Source organism: Sander vitreus, chromosome 8 (assembly GCF_031162955.1).
Source record: "Sander vitreus isolate 19-12246 chromosome 8, sanVit1, whole genome shotgun sequence".
NCBI lineage: Eukaryota > Metazoa > Chordata > Actinopteri > Perciformes > Percidae > Sander > Sander vitreus.
Genome location: NC_135862.1, coordinates 2,834,772 through 2,851,271, shown reverse-complemented (window position 1 = coordinate 2,851,271; position 16,500 = coordinate 2,834,772). Strand labels below are relative to the sequence as shown.

Below are 16,500 nucleotides of genomic sequence, written 5' to 3'. Positions count from 1 at the left end.
ATCTCCACACGTAAATGCGTGAATTAAGGGTTTATTTCAACCAAACCAGAGTGGTGATTGTTGGAACAGTGGAAAGATGAACCAAGACGGCTTTTGAGAGTTTTATTTTGTTTCTGTCGACTTTGAATGAAGTGTGTTTTACGATGATAAAATTACTAATTATTTAAATGGAGTCTGGTGGTTTTGGTGATGGTGATTTCGGGGCTGTTTCATGTTAAACTAAAAGGATCTTCCCCTTTTACTAAAAGGTCTATCTCTGTAGGGATCCTTTCATAATGTTGTCAGACACTTAGAATAATAAGCTGAGTCTGTCAGCGACAAAAACAGAACTTTTAGTGGACAAGAACTGGACCAGTTTCAAAGATTGTTGTTCTCATCAGTCACTTAGACACAAAAACATGGGAAAATAGGGTCCAGGTTAAAAAGATACAAAGTAATCAATCAGCTGAGAAATGATCATAACACTCTTTTTAAAATCTCGTCCTGATGCATTAGAGATGTCTTTATGTCGGCGGCCCGCCAAGGAACGGCAGTTTGTTTTGGAGGGGGATCTTCCTCTTCAGCACCAGCGTGGCGTTGACCTGCTCGGCCGTCAGCAGGCTGTGCCACTGAGCGACCGGCCGCCGCGGGTTGGACAACATGTCGGCCCAGTGCCTCAGCTGGTTCCCTGCGGCATCGCAGCCCAGGAAGATCTTCCCCATGGCGTCGTTCCTGGTTAGGGCGTCATGGTCCCACACGGATATCACCAGGTTCACCCTCTGTGGACGTCAACGGGGGAAGAAGTATTCAGATACTTTACTTCAGTAAACGTACTGATACCACACTGTAGAAATACTCTGCTACAAGTAAAAGTCCTGCATTAAAAATGTTACTTCAGTAAAAGTCTGTAAGTATCATCAGGAAAATGTAATTAAAGTATTAAAAGTAAAGAAAAATCTTCACATTTTAGAAACTGTAAAAACGTCATAAGGCAACAAATGTTGGAAAAAGCTAAAAAAAACTTTTTTTTAAATGGCCAAAGACTACGAAACAATTGTCCAAAAAAACCGCTGAAAAAAGGTAACAAAAACAGGCAGTGGTGGCCTAGAGGTTAGAGAAGTAAGTTTGGGACCGGGAGGTCGCCAGTTCAATCCCCAGACCAACAAGATAAAAAATCTGGTGGTCCCTTATTACCACCACTGAGGTGCCCTTGAGCAAGGCCCTTAACCTCCAACCACTCCAGTGGAGCTGCTCAGTGGCAGCAGATCAGACTGTAGTTGTACTGGGCAGCTTCCAGGTATGAAGGTGGAACTGTGTGAATATGATCAGGTCATGTTCAACTAAAACATTGAAGAGGAACACAAACTTTGGAAAAATCCCTGTTTTGATTACCCACCCCTTTACGTCTATTTCTTTAAGTGTAACATATTCATTTTATCATCCTTAATCGTACAATATGTAACTTCTGCCGCTAGGGGTCTCTCAACCAAAACAATGGATTGTAAACACATTGTTTGATGACGTTGTGAAGTTGCGTGGAATTATGGATGTCTAACGTCATTCACCATTCATTCACGGACGAGTTTACTCATTCAAGTTTATTCACGTTACGTTTATACGCCACATTTATTCATGTCATGCTAATAAAATGTAGTTTCCCCATCATAATTACATTTTTCTTGATTCAATCTGTATTGGTAGCTGACCAGTTAGCTAGTGAGCCAGGGCTAACGTTAGCAGGTTTTAGCTGCTGGCTAATGATTAGCCAGCAGCTAAAACCACACAATCACAGTATATTTCACATGCCAATGTCACCTTTTGGATTTTACCGGGCGGATGGGTTTGTTGTAACGCTAGCTAGCTACTCAACGAGGCAGAGAGACGGGTGTGGGTGGGGATTGCAGGGGGACTCTCCAGGACGGCGAGCATGTTCATCCTTCACTTTTCTGTAATCTTTACTATTCGTTTTGGTGCTTAACCCACCTTTTGTTGGATTAATTTAGCTAGCTAACTGTAAAGACAGCTAAACGCGGAGGGGGGAGAAATTCGGCAGGGAGGAGATTTTCGGTACAAACACCGGTAGCGCTAACGGAGACGTAGCTAGCTAACATTACAGATGGCCGATGTTGTGACTAGGATGCCTGGGTCTGCTATTCTCTGTTTCCCGACGCTTCATTAGACTGCCGTTAGCGTTGTTAGCACCCGGCACCGGCTGGGGCTAACGGTAACTAGCTATTGCTACATGTCCCGGCTGTGTTGTCAGCTATCATCCCGAATGAAGTCTCTTTGTGCCGGGGGAGTGAGGCAGGCAGAGCGGGGTGTGTTAGCTGGCTAAATTAGCATTAGATTAATCGTCTATCTATATAGCTAACGTTAACGTTACTAGTGAACTTATTCGTGGGTTAGCGCAGTGCTGCTCTTATCCATGGTCAAAACAATCATACTACTAATAACTTTATGAGTGTATTGAACGATGTTGTAACCCTATAATGTTATCCACCAAGCATTACCTAGCATTAATGTTAGCTACTTGTCAACCAGCACATACATTGTAGTAACATTAAGCTGGATTAATATTGATATGTATCAATAAATAAGGTTTCTGCTGTATTACTGTGTTGCAAAGTGGCATGTAATTAATCACAAAATGATGCCTTTTGGCAGCAAAAGCAGTGTTACCAGTATTTTCTTCGGTGACATTATATGATTTACAATTACTCTCAAACGTAGCATCTGGGTGCCGTGTTTTGACGGAAGTTACGAGTAACTAGATGGTGAAAGGTTATATGACGCCACTGACGGGCTACTAAATGAAATGTGACGTGTCTGTAAATAAAATAACAGATTTCTCTGGGTTTGCCATTTGGTGGAAACATTTGGGATAGTGTAACTACACAACTCAAAAAAATATATAACATAGGTATGGTTGTTTTTAGACATTTTAATGCAGAAAAGTTACATATTGTACCTTTAATATTGTTTAAGAAATGAAACCCCATTCTTGATACTGCTCATGGCATTTTCTCTATATTAGCAATGTTTAAACATTCTATTATTAACTTTATTCCCCCTTTCCCGCGCGGGATTTGTGGATAACTATCAGGTTGTATTTGTGATCGGGAGACACTCACCTGGATTTGTTCAAAGGACACGTCGAAGGTGAAGGACTCGTTGTAATACGGGTTCAGCGTCTTCTTCTTAACCGACGTCTTCTTCTTCCTCCACTTCCTCTTGTCCAGAGCCAACTGCACCTTCACATACGGATCTACAAAACACAAAGCGTGCGTTAAACCAAAGAATTTCTAATAAGGGAAGAAGGTGCCCTCTCTCGTTACTTGTCTTCTGAACTGGTTGCAGTTCCACCAGAGTTCCATATAGGGGGCGCTCACAGGCCCGTGCAGAATGAATGGGACTCTATGGAGCTATACCCCTCAACATCCACTTTTCTCAGGATATCATTTTTTGTCTAGTAATTTGAATGTTGCATTCGAAAGGGGAGGCTAAGAAAATACACACTGCTGGGTGTTAGATTATTTTAAAAGGCTTTTTTGTTCTAAAAAGCCTTTTAAAATGTCAATGACGTCATACACATATACGGCCATAGATACCGCTTTACGGCAAGCTCTGAGTCACTTCCTTTTTACTATTGAGGCATCGACAACACAGCTGACAGGTTAGACTCTCCCTGTTAATACAACACAGCTGACAGGTTAGACTCTCCCTGTTAATACAACACAGCTGACAGGTTAGACTCTCCCTGTTAATACAACACAGCTGACAGGTTAGACTCTCTCTGTTAATACAACACAGCTGACAGGTTAGACTCTCCCTGTTAATACAACACAGCTGACAGGTTAGACTCTCCCTGTTAATACAACACAGCTGACAGGTTAGACTCTCCCTGTTAATACACGTGCTAGAAAGAGGTTTGCTAATGTTTTAAAGACCACGCCGAAATATTCACTCTGACATTCTGGTTCTGCTTATTATTTTTCTGCATTTAGCCGTCTAGCTCCATAGAGTCCCATTCATTTAGCATCTAGCTCCATAGAGTCCCATTCATTTAGCCTTCTAGCTCCATAGAGTCCCATTCATTTAGCATCTAGCTCCATAGAGTCCCATTCATTTAGCCATCTAGCTCCATAGAGTCCCATTCATTTAGCATCTAGCTCCATAGAGTCCCATTCATTTAGCCATCTAGCTCCATAGAGTCCCATTCATTTAGCCGTCTAGCTCCATAGAGTCCCATTCATTTAGCCGTCTAGCTCCATAGAGTCCCATTCATTTACATCTAGCTCCATAGAGTCCCATTCATTTAGCATCTAGCTCCATAGAGTCCCATTCATTTAGCCATCTAGCTCCATAGAGTCCCATTCATTTAGCATCTAGCTCCATAGAGTCCCATTCATTTAGCACTGGACCGCGATCACCCCCAGTGGAGCTCTGGTGAAACTGTAACCAAATTCGGTACAATGAGGCTGAATAGGGAGTGGAACGGCTTTCCGTAGACGGGCTTTGGTTAAACCCATCCGTCAAAAATGGAGGTGGGTGCCCGGATAGCTCAGTTGGTAGAGCGGGCGCCCATATATAGAGGTTTACTCCTCAACGCAGCAGGCCCGGGTTTGACCCCGACCTGCGGCCCTTTGCTGCATGTCATTCCCCCTCTCTCTCTCTCTCATGTCTTCTGCTGTCCTGTCAAATAAAGGCCTAAAATGCCCAAAAAATAGTGGAAATGAAGTTTAGTGGAGTTAAAGTTTCTGGAAAACAGAAAATACATAAATTATCAATACTCTCAGAGAGACCTTTACCCTATAACAAGGGTAACACATTATGTAATAACAATGCATTATGTAACAACGCATTGTTTAATAATAATGAAACAGATTCTAATGCGTTGTTACATGCCCTTTCAGTCAGAGACCTGACTGGTTTGGATATGTGTCTCAGTCTGACCTGAAGCTCCTCCGATGTCCATGCTCTTTAGGTTTTTGGCCTCCAGGATAACCACGGTCAGTTTGGCGGCAGTGGGAACGTAACGCAGAGAGAAGCAGATCTCGCCAAGGTTTTCTTCCTGCGGCACACAGAAATCTTTAAGATCATGGCACAACAATTCAATGGAAATAAAGTAAGTTTTTCTCAGTTTCCAGTGTGCAACATTCACAAAAGTGATGCAGAAAGTTGAAACACACAATTATCCTGCAGCGGACGGAGTATTTTCTGGATGGATTAGGACCTGAACAGACCCAGGGGACCCTATATATCAAACACACACACACACTATAACCTTCTCCTGCAAAAAAATGTCACTCGAAATAACAAGTATAGTTTTGCACGAAGAGATGCAAAACCATTAAAAAAAGAGACACAAAATGTCTAGTCTATATCAATGACATTGCTCCGTTTCCGCTGGAAATTCCGCCGGATGTCCCTCATGTCCGTCCCCTTCCTCTGTCTCTGTGTTGGCGTTCTAACCTCCGGTGGATTTGTGAGGACTATGGTTAACTGCTCCTCAGATCTCTGCAGGGTAAATCCAGACAGCTAGCTAGACTATCTGTCCAATCTGAGTTTTCTGTTGCACGACTAAAACTACTTTTAAACGAGCAACATTAAACTGATCTCTTTGAGGAACAGCAAATACAACCTCTGAGCTACCAAGGTAACGCTACATTTTTGAAAATGTCAAGTTTTTAAGAAATTTTGGATGGTGCAACAAGGCAGGTCTGCTTGGTTCTTTCAGGGAATGATTGTAAAGATTGACAAAGAATATGTTTAGGTCATCTCCTCTCTAACTGGGAGGTTTTGGGACTGATTGGTGGGATTGCTGTGGACAAAGTACACACAGAGATACACTGGTAAGAGATAATGAACCGGAAAACGGTTGGGATTGGTTTAAAGAAATGCCAATAACCAGAGCACGTTTTTCTCCCATCCCAGAATGCTGTGTGGACTAGCCAGACCTTCCTCCGCAGCGCTGTGGAGGAAGACTACAAAACGACTAAAAAGAGACACACACTATGACCACAAAGAGAAACAAAACAATTACAAAGAGACCTAGGATCCAACAAAACGGTCAAATTAAAACAATTCCAGCTGCTACAACTCTTAGCATGAGTTGTGAAAAAGGAAGCAACCATAAAGTGAACCTCAAACTTGGCGGGCTCGGCGAGGTCCTGCCACTCCTCGATGACGTGGTTCCAGTCCACGTTGCAGAGCTGCACCCGGATCTCCCCGATGATCTCGTGTTTGGAGAATCTGTTGAAGTCAAAAACTTTCATCACCGCTGTCGACTTCATCAGGGAAGACTTGGATATCTGGGGGGGGAAGACACAACCAAGTTAGACATTCAAACACAGTACGGTTCTTTTTGATTCAAACAGATATATATATATATATATATATATATATATATATATATATATATATATATATATCTCATATTATTAATGATTTAGTTTTTTGTTATGCACCAAAAAATGGTGCATAACGGTTTTCCTTGTATGTAAAAACTTATTTGGCAATAAACCTAATTCTGAGTAAAGACCTGCAGATATTTCCACAACCACTTCGTACCTAGTCTATATCCACGACGTTTCATTTCCAGAATTGCTCCATTGCCGCCGGAAATTCCACCAGATGTCCCGTATTTTGGGCCGGATGTCCGTTAGCTTCCTCTTCCTTTGTGTTGGCGTTCTAACCTCTGGTGGATTTGTGAGGACTATGGTTAACTGCTCCTCAGATCTCTGCAGGGTAAATCCAGACAGCTAGCTAGACTATCTGTCCAATCTGAGTTTTCTGTTGCACGACTAAAACTACTTTTGAACGTCCACGTTCCACCAAAACAAGTTCCTTCCAGAGGCTATTTAGCAGAGGCACCGTCATAGAGCTCAACAGTGTGGTTCCAGAAGTTAAAATCCCGTTGATTTTCTCCATAAGGATTGTGATTATCTAGCCTGGCTCCGCCCTCCTATGTACTTCCGCTCAATTTTAATTTTCCTTCAGTACTAGGTCTGGGTTTGCGGTATATTCACAGGTTTTCTCCGGTCAAATCTTTACCGGTACAGTCAGCGAACAGAGGGAGTGGTTGAGAACGATGATGTTGAGGTCGTGCGTTAGTTTGAGAGTTGTAGTTCCGTAATGCTATGTTAGTTGTCATAGTGACAACATGTGTCAGTGGGGCTGTAAACTGCGTTGCAGCTCGCTGGGAGGAGAGCCGCCCGACACAGCTCGGGAGATGTTCTCGGAGATGCAGGGGAGATGCAGAGATGCAGCGGGTCAGAGGACCGCTAACGTTAGACCCAGCAGCAGTGGGTCAGCGGGCCGCTAACGCTAGACCCAGCAGCAGTGGGTCAGCGGACCGCTAACGTTAGACCCAGCAGCAGTGGGTCAGCGGGCCGCTAACGCTAGACCCAGCGACAGTGGGTCAGCGGGCCGCTAACATTAGACCCAGCGGCAGTGGATCAGCGGTCCGCTAACATTAGACCCAGTGGGTCAGCGGGCCGCTAACATTAGACCCAGCGGCAGTGGATCAGCGGACCTCTAACGTTAGACCCAGTGGGAACTTTATACATTACCATGGCAATTTTACACATAAAAATGGCTGCTTCTCTGATCATTCTGCTAAGTTGATTTGAATGGAAATGGCCTTTCTATCCATTTTATTTCTATGGGGCGGTCACTGCGCCTAGTGCCGCCCAAGACGATTGTGATTGGTTTAAAATAAGCCAATAAACCAGAGTCCTTGTTCTCCCATTCAAACAAATCCAAACAAGTACCTGGAAGGTGAATTGCTCGTTGAAGGTGGGGTTCAGCGTGCTTTTGAACACTTTGGTCTCAAAGGTTTTGGATTTGTCGGGGCGGATGTGGACTTTGACGTACGGGTCTGAGGTTCCTCCCAGGTCCATGGCCTTCAGGTTGTTGGCTTGTTTGATCCCGACCGTTAGCTGTGAAGAGAGACAGGAAACAGACGGTGCCGACCGTTAGTAACACGGTGAGTTAACCCGTTATAATAACTATGCAAAACACCACACATACCTTTTACATTTTGTCAACAGTATGAAGTTTTAAACTAACCTTAAGGGAACTATTTCCCCTCTTTCTTTCAGGTTTAGACAAGAAAGAACGAGTGGAGTAAAAATGACGATATCTCTGGTTCTGCTGCATCGAGACACACAACGTGACGCACAACGTGACGCACAACCTGACGTAGAATGTGGCGCACAACGTGGCGCAGAACTCAAACCCCCGTCTCCTGGGTGAAAGTCCTGTGCTTGTTTGCCTCATTATACGAAGACATTTGGCGCTCTTATACTTCCTCACCTTAGGGACTGTTCGTTATTAATTTCAAGGGCCACCGGAGGAGTTTTGGGACCTTTAGTCAAAAGAGACCTGAAGGCACCAGCAATAAATTTTGGATGACCCTCCAAAATGATCTGGAAAAAAGGGATGACCCTCCCTAATTATTTATTGATGCGTTCTGTACCAGTTTGCACTTGGCAAAGACATCTAGATAGCCATTGTTTTTTTGTTTTTTTACAGCCATGACATACGTGACTAAACCTCTGCCTTCTCATCTTACGTCACACTCCTCTGTTATGGTGGGGCGGCGATTTCAGGAGATTTACTCACTAACATTGTTGTGGAAATACAATAAGCATGGAAACTAAATGCACACTACCTGCATTACTTCAAATACTAAGTTACCCCTCTGCTACCACTCCTTCCTTCTCAAATGCCTTGAAAAGGCTGTCGTTTATATATATATATCACCGGGACCGAAACGATATTTAAGTCGGGTATTGCTGCAGCCTGGAGACCTCCCGTCTCATGCCCTCCCGGCTTGGTGCAGTCCGCAAGCTTTGACTTTTCAAAATAAAAGCTTGCGTCTGATCCATTATGTTTTCGTATGGTGTTTTGGATGTTTTAGAATTAAACAGTACAGCAATCATGCAAATGAATACAATTATTTTGTCATCAGATGTCTTAGTTACAACACGATGGAGCTAGCAAAGCAGTTCTGTGTTTATATGTGCGAGCGGGATTTATTCAGTTTGTGAAATCCCATGGACTCTAAAGCTACAGTTCAAATTGTCTGGCTGACTAAACAGGGAGGGACCCATCTGCTAGAGATAGGGGCCGAGACTGAAAGAGCTACATGGAGCTACATAGATAAATATGCACCAAACAAGCCACTTTAAAATGTTGCTGTTCTCATGAATACAAAAGTTGGGTGACCCTCCCCCTAGACTAAAAAGAAATGGATGACCCTCCCCTCAACAAAGAATAAAAAGACACAAAAAGACCTCCCCTATTTTCCTCTGGTGGTCCATTCCATAAATACCGAACGGTCCCTTAGTTTCTGCTTTGCTCCCGTCTGAACTACTACGACCACTAGAGGGCGCCGCCATGAGAACCCTAAATACGAGACATATTGACCCAATCCCAAAGTCCGGACTCAGACCCACGGACTTGTGGTGCGCGTTCTCGTGAAATCCGTAAGGGCTTAGGGTTGTCCCAATGTCGAAGTTCAAAGGGCGTGAGGGTTTGAGGACACACTTACCGAGCCCTTTCTGTGAGTTTGCATCGATGCAGACTTCACCAAAGGGAATTACCCACAGTTCAAAGCGGTGTGACGTTTACCGCGGAGACCGTAGGGAAATCCAGAAATTATAAAAGGTAAACAACAGCACGACACACGACCACGACAGACGACCACGGAGCAGACCAGCCTGTCGTCCAGCTCGTAAAACAAGAGGTTGAAAACATGTGGAATCAGGCCGCCGTCTCCTGGGCCTCGGCCGTGTGGAAAGCAATAAACTTAAAATGAAAATTCCCAAACCGGCAAGTGTCAGCGACATCTTTGTTAGTAAATGTCGCCAAGGTAACATGTGATCTGGTGAAGTGCTGTCCCAATCCCATTTCTACCTATCTGAGCCCATGTGGCCTCACTCACTCACTCACTCAGCACCTGAGATCAATTAAGTATGTGAGTCCTTAGTCCTCAGGGCTCACTTTGGGATTGGGCCAACGGCTGCTTGAATAAATGACCTATGTGGCCGTTTTTAAGGGGAAGGACGATCTGGTTTGATCACCTCTGACTGAGCAGCGTTGTAGTCCAGAGAGTAGAGCAGCTTTCCTCTCTGCCGTTTGGCCGAGCCGTAGTCTACGTCGGCCACATCCGGCTGAACCTGCCAGGGAACAGGAAACACGTCAGCTCACGCAGAGAAACAGAGAAGAATAGACTGTGACAGGGACACTCAGGACAAAGTAACTCAACAAACCACAGTACACGTTATTGTATTTACTGAGTAGCTACTGGGCCCCTCAAACAATCAGTTAACGATACCATGACTGTTTTCACGTTGCCATTAGTCACAGACTACGTTATAGTCAATATTATATAGTTATATAGTTTAAAGCAGTGGTTCTCAAACTTCTTTCAATAAGGTCTCCCCTTTGAATTGTGTTTTTAATAGGGCTGTCAGCATTAACGCGTTAATTGCGATGCGATTAAGGGCCGAGCATAATGCGTTGTTTTTTAATCGTATTAATCGCATGCTGCCATTTATTAATTTATTTTCACTTCACTCGGCTTTGCGTCGTGCCTAACAGGATACTACTTTGCCGTACTTCCTTGTAACACATCCTGCTGCTGCAGGAATAGCAATGCGCATTTCGGTGCCTCATTCTGGTGCCACTGATACGTCTGCTCTTCTCTCTGATGCTCTGAAACAGACGTTACAGGAAACACAAACATCGCTGCACGCGACGCTAGTTAACACTATACTCGACAGCAGCTAACGTTAGCCTACAGTTAGCTAGTTAACACTATACTCGACAGCAACTAACGTTAGCCTACCGCTAGCTAGTTAACACTATACTCGACAGCAGCTAACGTTAGCCTACCGCTAGCTAGTTAACACTATACTCGACAGCAGCTAACGTTAGCCTACCGCTAGCTAGTTAACACTATACTCGACAGCAGCTAACGTTAGCCTACAGTTAGCTAGTTAACACTATACTCGACAGCAACTAACGTTAGCCTACCGCTAGCTAGTTAACACTATACTCGACAGCAGCTAACGTTAGCCTACCGCTAGCTAGTTAACACTATACTCGACAGCAGCTAACGTTAGCCTACAGTTAGCTAGTTAACACTATACTCGACAGCAACTAACGTTAGCCTACCGCTAGCTAGTTAACACTATACTCGACAGCAGCTAACGTTAGCCTACCGCTAAATAGTTAACACTATACTCGACAGCAGCTAACGTTAGCCTACCGCTAGCTAGTTAACGCTAAACGGTGTAAAGTGTGACTGTGTTTTACTGTAGAGGATTCAACACCAGGATGTAACAATCTGCAGCTGCCGTCGGAGAAACAACACAGACGGTGCGTTCAATGACACTGGTAAACTACAGCCTCGTGGTGCATTCAAAGTTGTTGTTAAATGCCATTTTCCCATCTGGTGGTTGTTTTTGTCATTCAACAGCTATTTACTAGTGAAATAAGTTATTGTTATACATTATTATTAACATTTAATTTTGACCATATGGCCGTAGCAATAAACAAGCCGTTCTTTAATGTCACCGACTGTTTAGTACCTTTCTTTTTTTAACGTTCTTAAAAAGTATCGGTTCAGGCACCGTTAAGGCACCGGTAGCGTTTTAAAAGTACCGCTTTCTGTCTCTCTCTTTCTGTCTCTCCAACCAGTTGTGTGTAATGGTCTAATCATCATCATCAGCTGGACTTGTAGCCGTTATATTGTTGTCTAGTTTCATTTATAATAAAACATCAGATGTTATAAACTACGTGTGTTCTGTGTGCAGTAATCTTAATGTGTAAAGTAACTAGTAACTAAAGTAACTAGTGACTAAAGCTGTAACAGATGAATGTAGAGGAGTAACTAAAGTAACTAGTAACTAAAGCTGGAACAGATGAATGTAGTGGAATACAAAAGTACAATATTTCTCTCTGAAATGTAGCGGAGTAGAAGTAGAAAGTGGCATGAAGAGAAAAGACTCAAGTAAAGTACAAGTACCTCAACATTTGGACTGAAGTACAGTACTGGAGTAAATGTACTTAGTTACATGCCAGCGCTGCCCTATCCCCTACTGGTTAGAGCAGCTAAACCCTCCAGAGGGCGCCGTCACTCACCAGAGCTGTGGTGGTTTTTCCGTCCGCTCCCTTCAGGTTGATATTCTCCTTCTGCTGCTTCTTCTTCTTCTTCCCTTTGCAGCAGCACTTGATGCAGATACACAGACAGCAGAGGAGAATCAGCAGCCCTCCGGCCACAAAGATGGCGTAAATCGCCCATCGAGGCACTGCGGGAGACAAAATGTGTTATTTATCATGTCAGTGTAGATTGGTGTTTGGTGTTTTAAGCCCCCAATGTCCAGCCTTCCAGGCAGCGTTGCCTGGTAGGCACTAAGATTAGGCAATGGTTAGGGTTAGGTTAGGGTTGGGGTTAGGGTAGGGTTAGGGTACAGTTAGGGGTGTTCGCATCCCAGAAGCCTCCCCATGCGTCCAACGACTACGTGGTTGAAATGGAGACTAAAGGTGTGCACGGGCCGTAGCATAGGTTAGGTTTAGGGGTTGGGTTAGTGGTTAGGGTTGGGGTTAGGGTTGGGGTTAGGGTTAGGGTAGGATTAGGTGTTAGGGTTGGGTGTATGTTTGGGGTTAGGGTAGGATTAGGTTAGGGTTAAGGGTTAGGTGTAGGGTTGGGGTTAGGATTAGGAAATGGTTAGGGTTAGGGGTTAGGACAGCGGGAGATTAAACCTTTAAATAAAAGGTCACCTCCACACCTACCCCGGGGTTAGGGGTTAGGGTTGGGGTTAAGGTTGGGGTTAGGGTTAGGGTAGGATTAGGTGTTAGGGTTAGGGGGTTAGGTGTGTTTAGGGTTAGGGTTGGGTTAGGTGTGTTTGGGGTTAGGGTTAGGTTAGGGTTAGGGTAGGATTAGGTGTTAGGGTTGGGTGTAGGGTTGGGGTTAGGGTAGGATTAGGTGTTAGGGTTGGGGTTAGGGTTGGGGTTAGGGTTAGGGTAGGATTAGGTGTTAGGGTTGGGGTTAGGGTTAGGGTAGGATTAAGTGTTAGGGTTAGGTGTGGTTGGGGTTAGGGTAGGATTAGGTGTTAGGGTTGCGTTAGGTGTGTTTGGGGTTAGGGTTGGGTTAGGGGCTGTGTGTGTGTGATTATCTTCAGAGTGAGTACTGACTCTAGAGTCATCGTGAGAGAATCAAAGTGTCTCCTCTGTTCTTTCTGACCACGGTGGGAAATCTGGAGCAGGAGAAGTTAACCCTGTCCTTGATTTCTCGTTGTTTACGGAGAAGGAGAACCAGGAAATGAGTCGGGGGGAATGCAACGCTACCGAGCCACGGCCGAGCGATGCTTTACTCACAGGGGATTTTGTTCAGGAGGTTGTTGATGAAGTCGACAGCGGCGACAGCGAATGGGTTGACTGTGGAGTTCGTGTAGGGGGAGGTGGTGGGGTAATCCGTCACGGGCAGGGTGGTGGAATTTGGGTGGATGACACGCAGGGTGGTGGAATTTGGGTGGATGGTCGGCATGACGAAGAAGACGAAGAGCTGTGGAAGGAAGAGAAGTGAAACGAGTTTAAGTCTGGACTCTGATGCAGCTTGAACATTTTATATTTATGTAAAACCTGTCACTTTATAAAGCAGAGAGGGAAAGTAACTAAGTACATTTACTCAGGTACTGTACTTAAGTGTTGATATTCTCGTACCTAACTTGAGATTAGGGAAAAGTGACAATCCTAGCTCAGCGATACAGGTTCAGATTATTATTCTAAGTGTCTGACAACATTATGGAAAGGATTTCTAAGGAGGTCGACCTTTCTGCTAAAGAGTAAGATAAAAAAAAGTCTGTGAAATTGTGTTAAACCCACTAAACCCACCAGACTCCATGTAAATAAACAGGGATTTTAGCATCGTAAAATGGGCATCTCTGAGCTCTGAGCAGTGCTTGCTCTGGTTGTCTTGAGCCTGTGCGTGTAGGGTGCATGACTACTTCATTCCAATTTCGGGTCTGTCAGTCACAGTGAAAACCGGGGACATTTCTGGGCACAGCTCCAGCCGGGGACAGGTCACCGAAACCAGGGACTGTCCCCAGAAACCGGGGACGTCTGGTCACCCTATCTGACAGTGTAAAAACTGGAGTAATCTTTTAACCGTGTACACACAGTCAGAGTTGATATAGTTGTTGAGTCACAGAGTTACGCTGACAGTCAAGAGCAAACGGTGCGACTGCAATGAAAAGAAAAAGACAGCAAGAAAACCTAGAGAAAGATAGAGTGCCAGCAGCCGTACCGTACCTGGAGATTCCTTAACAACAGTGACGTACGAAATCAAACAAACACCGGAGCCGTCAAACTCTTCGGACATGACTGAGTGGAAAACTCCACCAAGAACAAACAGCAGTCGCACATTAACCTCCAGTCTGATTCACACTGATAACAACAACAAAGCCTCAACACAGCCTGAAGAAATACCTCTACTGCAGTAATACTTCTACTCAAGGGCGTAGCGGACAGGGGGGACACGGGGGGACACGGGGGACACGGGGGACACGGGGGACATGTCCCCCTACTTTCACAGCGCACTCTGCAGAAAATTGTGATAAAACAAAGTACTGTCCCATTCTTCTTTACCTAAACCCAACCGTCCCGTTCTTCTTTACCTAAACCCAACCGTCCCGTTCTTCTTTACCTAAACCCAACCGTCCCGTTCTTCTTTATCTAAACCCAACCGTCCCGTTCTTCTGTTTTACCTAAACCCAACTGTCCCATTCTTCTTTACCTAAACCCAACTGTCCCGTTCTTCTTTACCTAAACCCAACCGTCCCGTTCTTCTTTATCTAAACCCAACCGTCCCGTTCTTCTTTACCTAAACCCAACTGTCCCGTTCTTCTTTACCTAAACCCAACTGTCCCGTTCTTCTTTACCTAAACCCAACCGTCCCGTTCTTCTTTACCTAAACCCAACCGTCCCGTTCTTCTTTACCTAAACCCAACTGTCCCGTTCTTCTTTACCTAAACCCAACTGTCCCGTTCTTCTTTATCTAAACCCAACTGTCCCGTTCTTCTTTACCTAAACCCAACTGTCCCGTTCTTCTTTACCTAAACCCAACTGTCCCGTTCTTCTTTACCTAAACCCAACTGTCCCGTTCTTCTTTACCTAAACCCAACTGTCCCGTTCTTCTTTACCTAAACCCAACTGTTCCGTTCTTCTTTATCTTAACCGAACTTTCCCGTTCTTCTTTATCTAAACCCAACCGTCCCGTTCTTCTTTTCCTAAACCCAACCGTCCCGTTCTTCTTTATCTAAACCCAACTGTCCCGTTCTTCTTTACCTAAACCCAACTGTCCCGTTCTTCTTTACCTAAACCCAACTGTCCCGTTCTTCTTTACCTAAACCCAACTGTCCCGTTCTTCTTTACCTAAACCCAACTGTCCCGTTCTTCTTTATCTAAACCCAACTGTCCCGTTCTTCTTTATCTAAACCCAACTGTCCCGTTCTTCTTTACCTAAACCCAACTGTCCCGTTCTTCTTTACCTAAACCCAACTGTCCCGTTCTTCTTTACCTAAACCCAACTGTCCCGTTCTTCTTTACCTAAACCCAACTGTCCCGTTCTTCTTTACCTAAACCCAACTGTCCCGTTCTTCTTTTCCTAAACCCAACTTTCCCGTTCTTCTTTACCTAAACCCAACTGTCCCGTTCTTCTTTATCTAAACCCAACTGTCCCGTTCTTCTGTTCCTAAACCCAACTGTCCCGTTCTTCTTTACCTAAACCCAACCGTCCCGTTCTTCTGTTCCTAAACCCAACTGTCCCGTTCTTCTGTTCCTAAACCCAACTGTCCCGTTCTTCTGTTTACCTAAACCCAACTGTCCCGTTCTTCTGTTCCTAAACCCAACCGTCCCGTTCTTCTTTACCTAAACCCAACTGTCCCGTTCTTCTTTACCTAAACCCAACTGTCCCGTTCTTCTTTACCTAAACCCAACTGTCCCGTTCTTCTTTACCTAAACCCAACTGTCCGTGTGTCAGCCACGACCTTTTCCTAAACCTAACTGCGTCAAAAGTGACGGCAATAGTCCCGACCCAGCGCGTTTACATAAAGCGCGTTTAGATCTGTAATAACAACGCCAAAGGCACCTGACCAAGCGTCCGTATTCTACACGATGGGACTGAGAATGTGTCGGTCACATAGATGGTTATTACAGTCTTTAAATATTCTGTGAATATCTGCAGAACAGCAGGAAATGTTCAATAACTGTTAGGTTTTTAGAGAGAACACCAGAGAAACTCTGCATGTCTTTGAAAGGATGGTCCAAACTACCAAAAACCACTCAAACATTCAGATACATGACGTGTTTTTCACTGTAACCATCGTCTACATCGAGTATCTTTACTAATAACTGAACAACGGCCACAAAACGTCTCATAAAAACAGAAGCTGGAAACAGTTTTACTCACTAACGATGAGTTTTTACAGGAATGTCCACATCCCTACTCGC

The 16,500-nt window shown here is 44.4% G+C and overlaps 1 protein-coding gene across 2 annotated transcripts in view; it reads right to left on the bottom strand.

Moving 5' to 3' along the window:
* Positions 1-261: 261 nt before the first annotated feature.
* Positions 262-16,500, bottom strand: part of syt8 (synaptotagmin VIII) — an 18,059-nt gene continuing 1,820 nt past the window's right edge. Inside the window, exons 1-9 of one of the 2 annotated variants that reach the window (XM_078256397.1) lie at positions 16,460-16,500; positions 13,369-13,555; positions 12,133-12,299; positions 10,068-10,163; positions 7,752-7,919; positions 6,123-6,290; positions 4,933-5,050; positions 3,111-3,244; positions 262-758 (exon numbers count right to left, since the gene is read on the bottom strand). The exon at positions 16,460-16,500 is cut by the window's right edge and continues 66 nt beyond it. In XM_078256397.1, the coding sequence (XP_078112523.1) occupies positions 504-758; positions 3,111-3,244; positions 4,933-5,050; positions 6,123-6,290; positions 7,752-7,919; positions 10,068-10,163; positions 12,133-12,299; positions 13,369-13,537 (1,275 nt within the window). In that variant the 5' untranslated portion in view covers positions 13,538-13,555; positions 16,460-16,500 and the 3' untranslated portion in view covers positions 262-503. The remainder of the gene's footprint in view (positions 759-3,110; positions 3,245-4,932; positions 5,051-6,122; positions 6,291-7,751; positions 7,920-10,067; positions 10,164-12,132; positions 12,300-13,368; positions 13,556-16,459) is intronic. The other variant, XM_078256396.1, reaches the window with a different exon arrangement.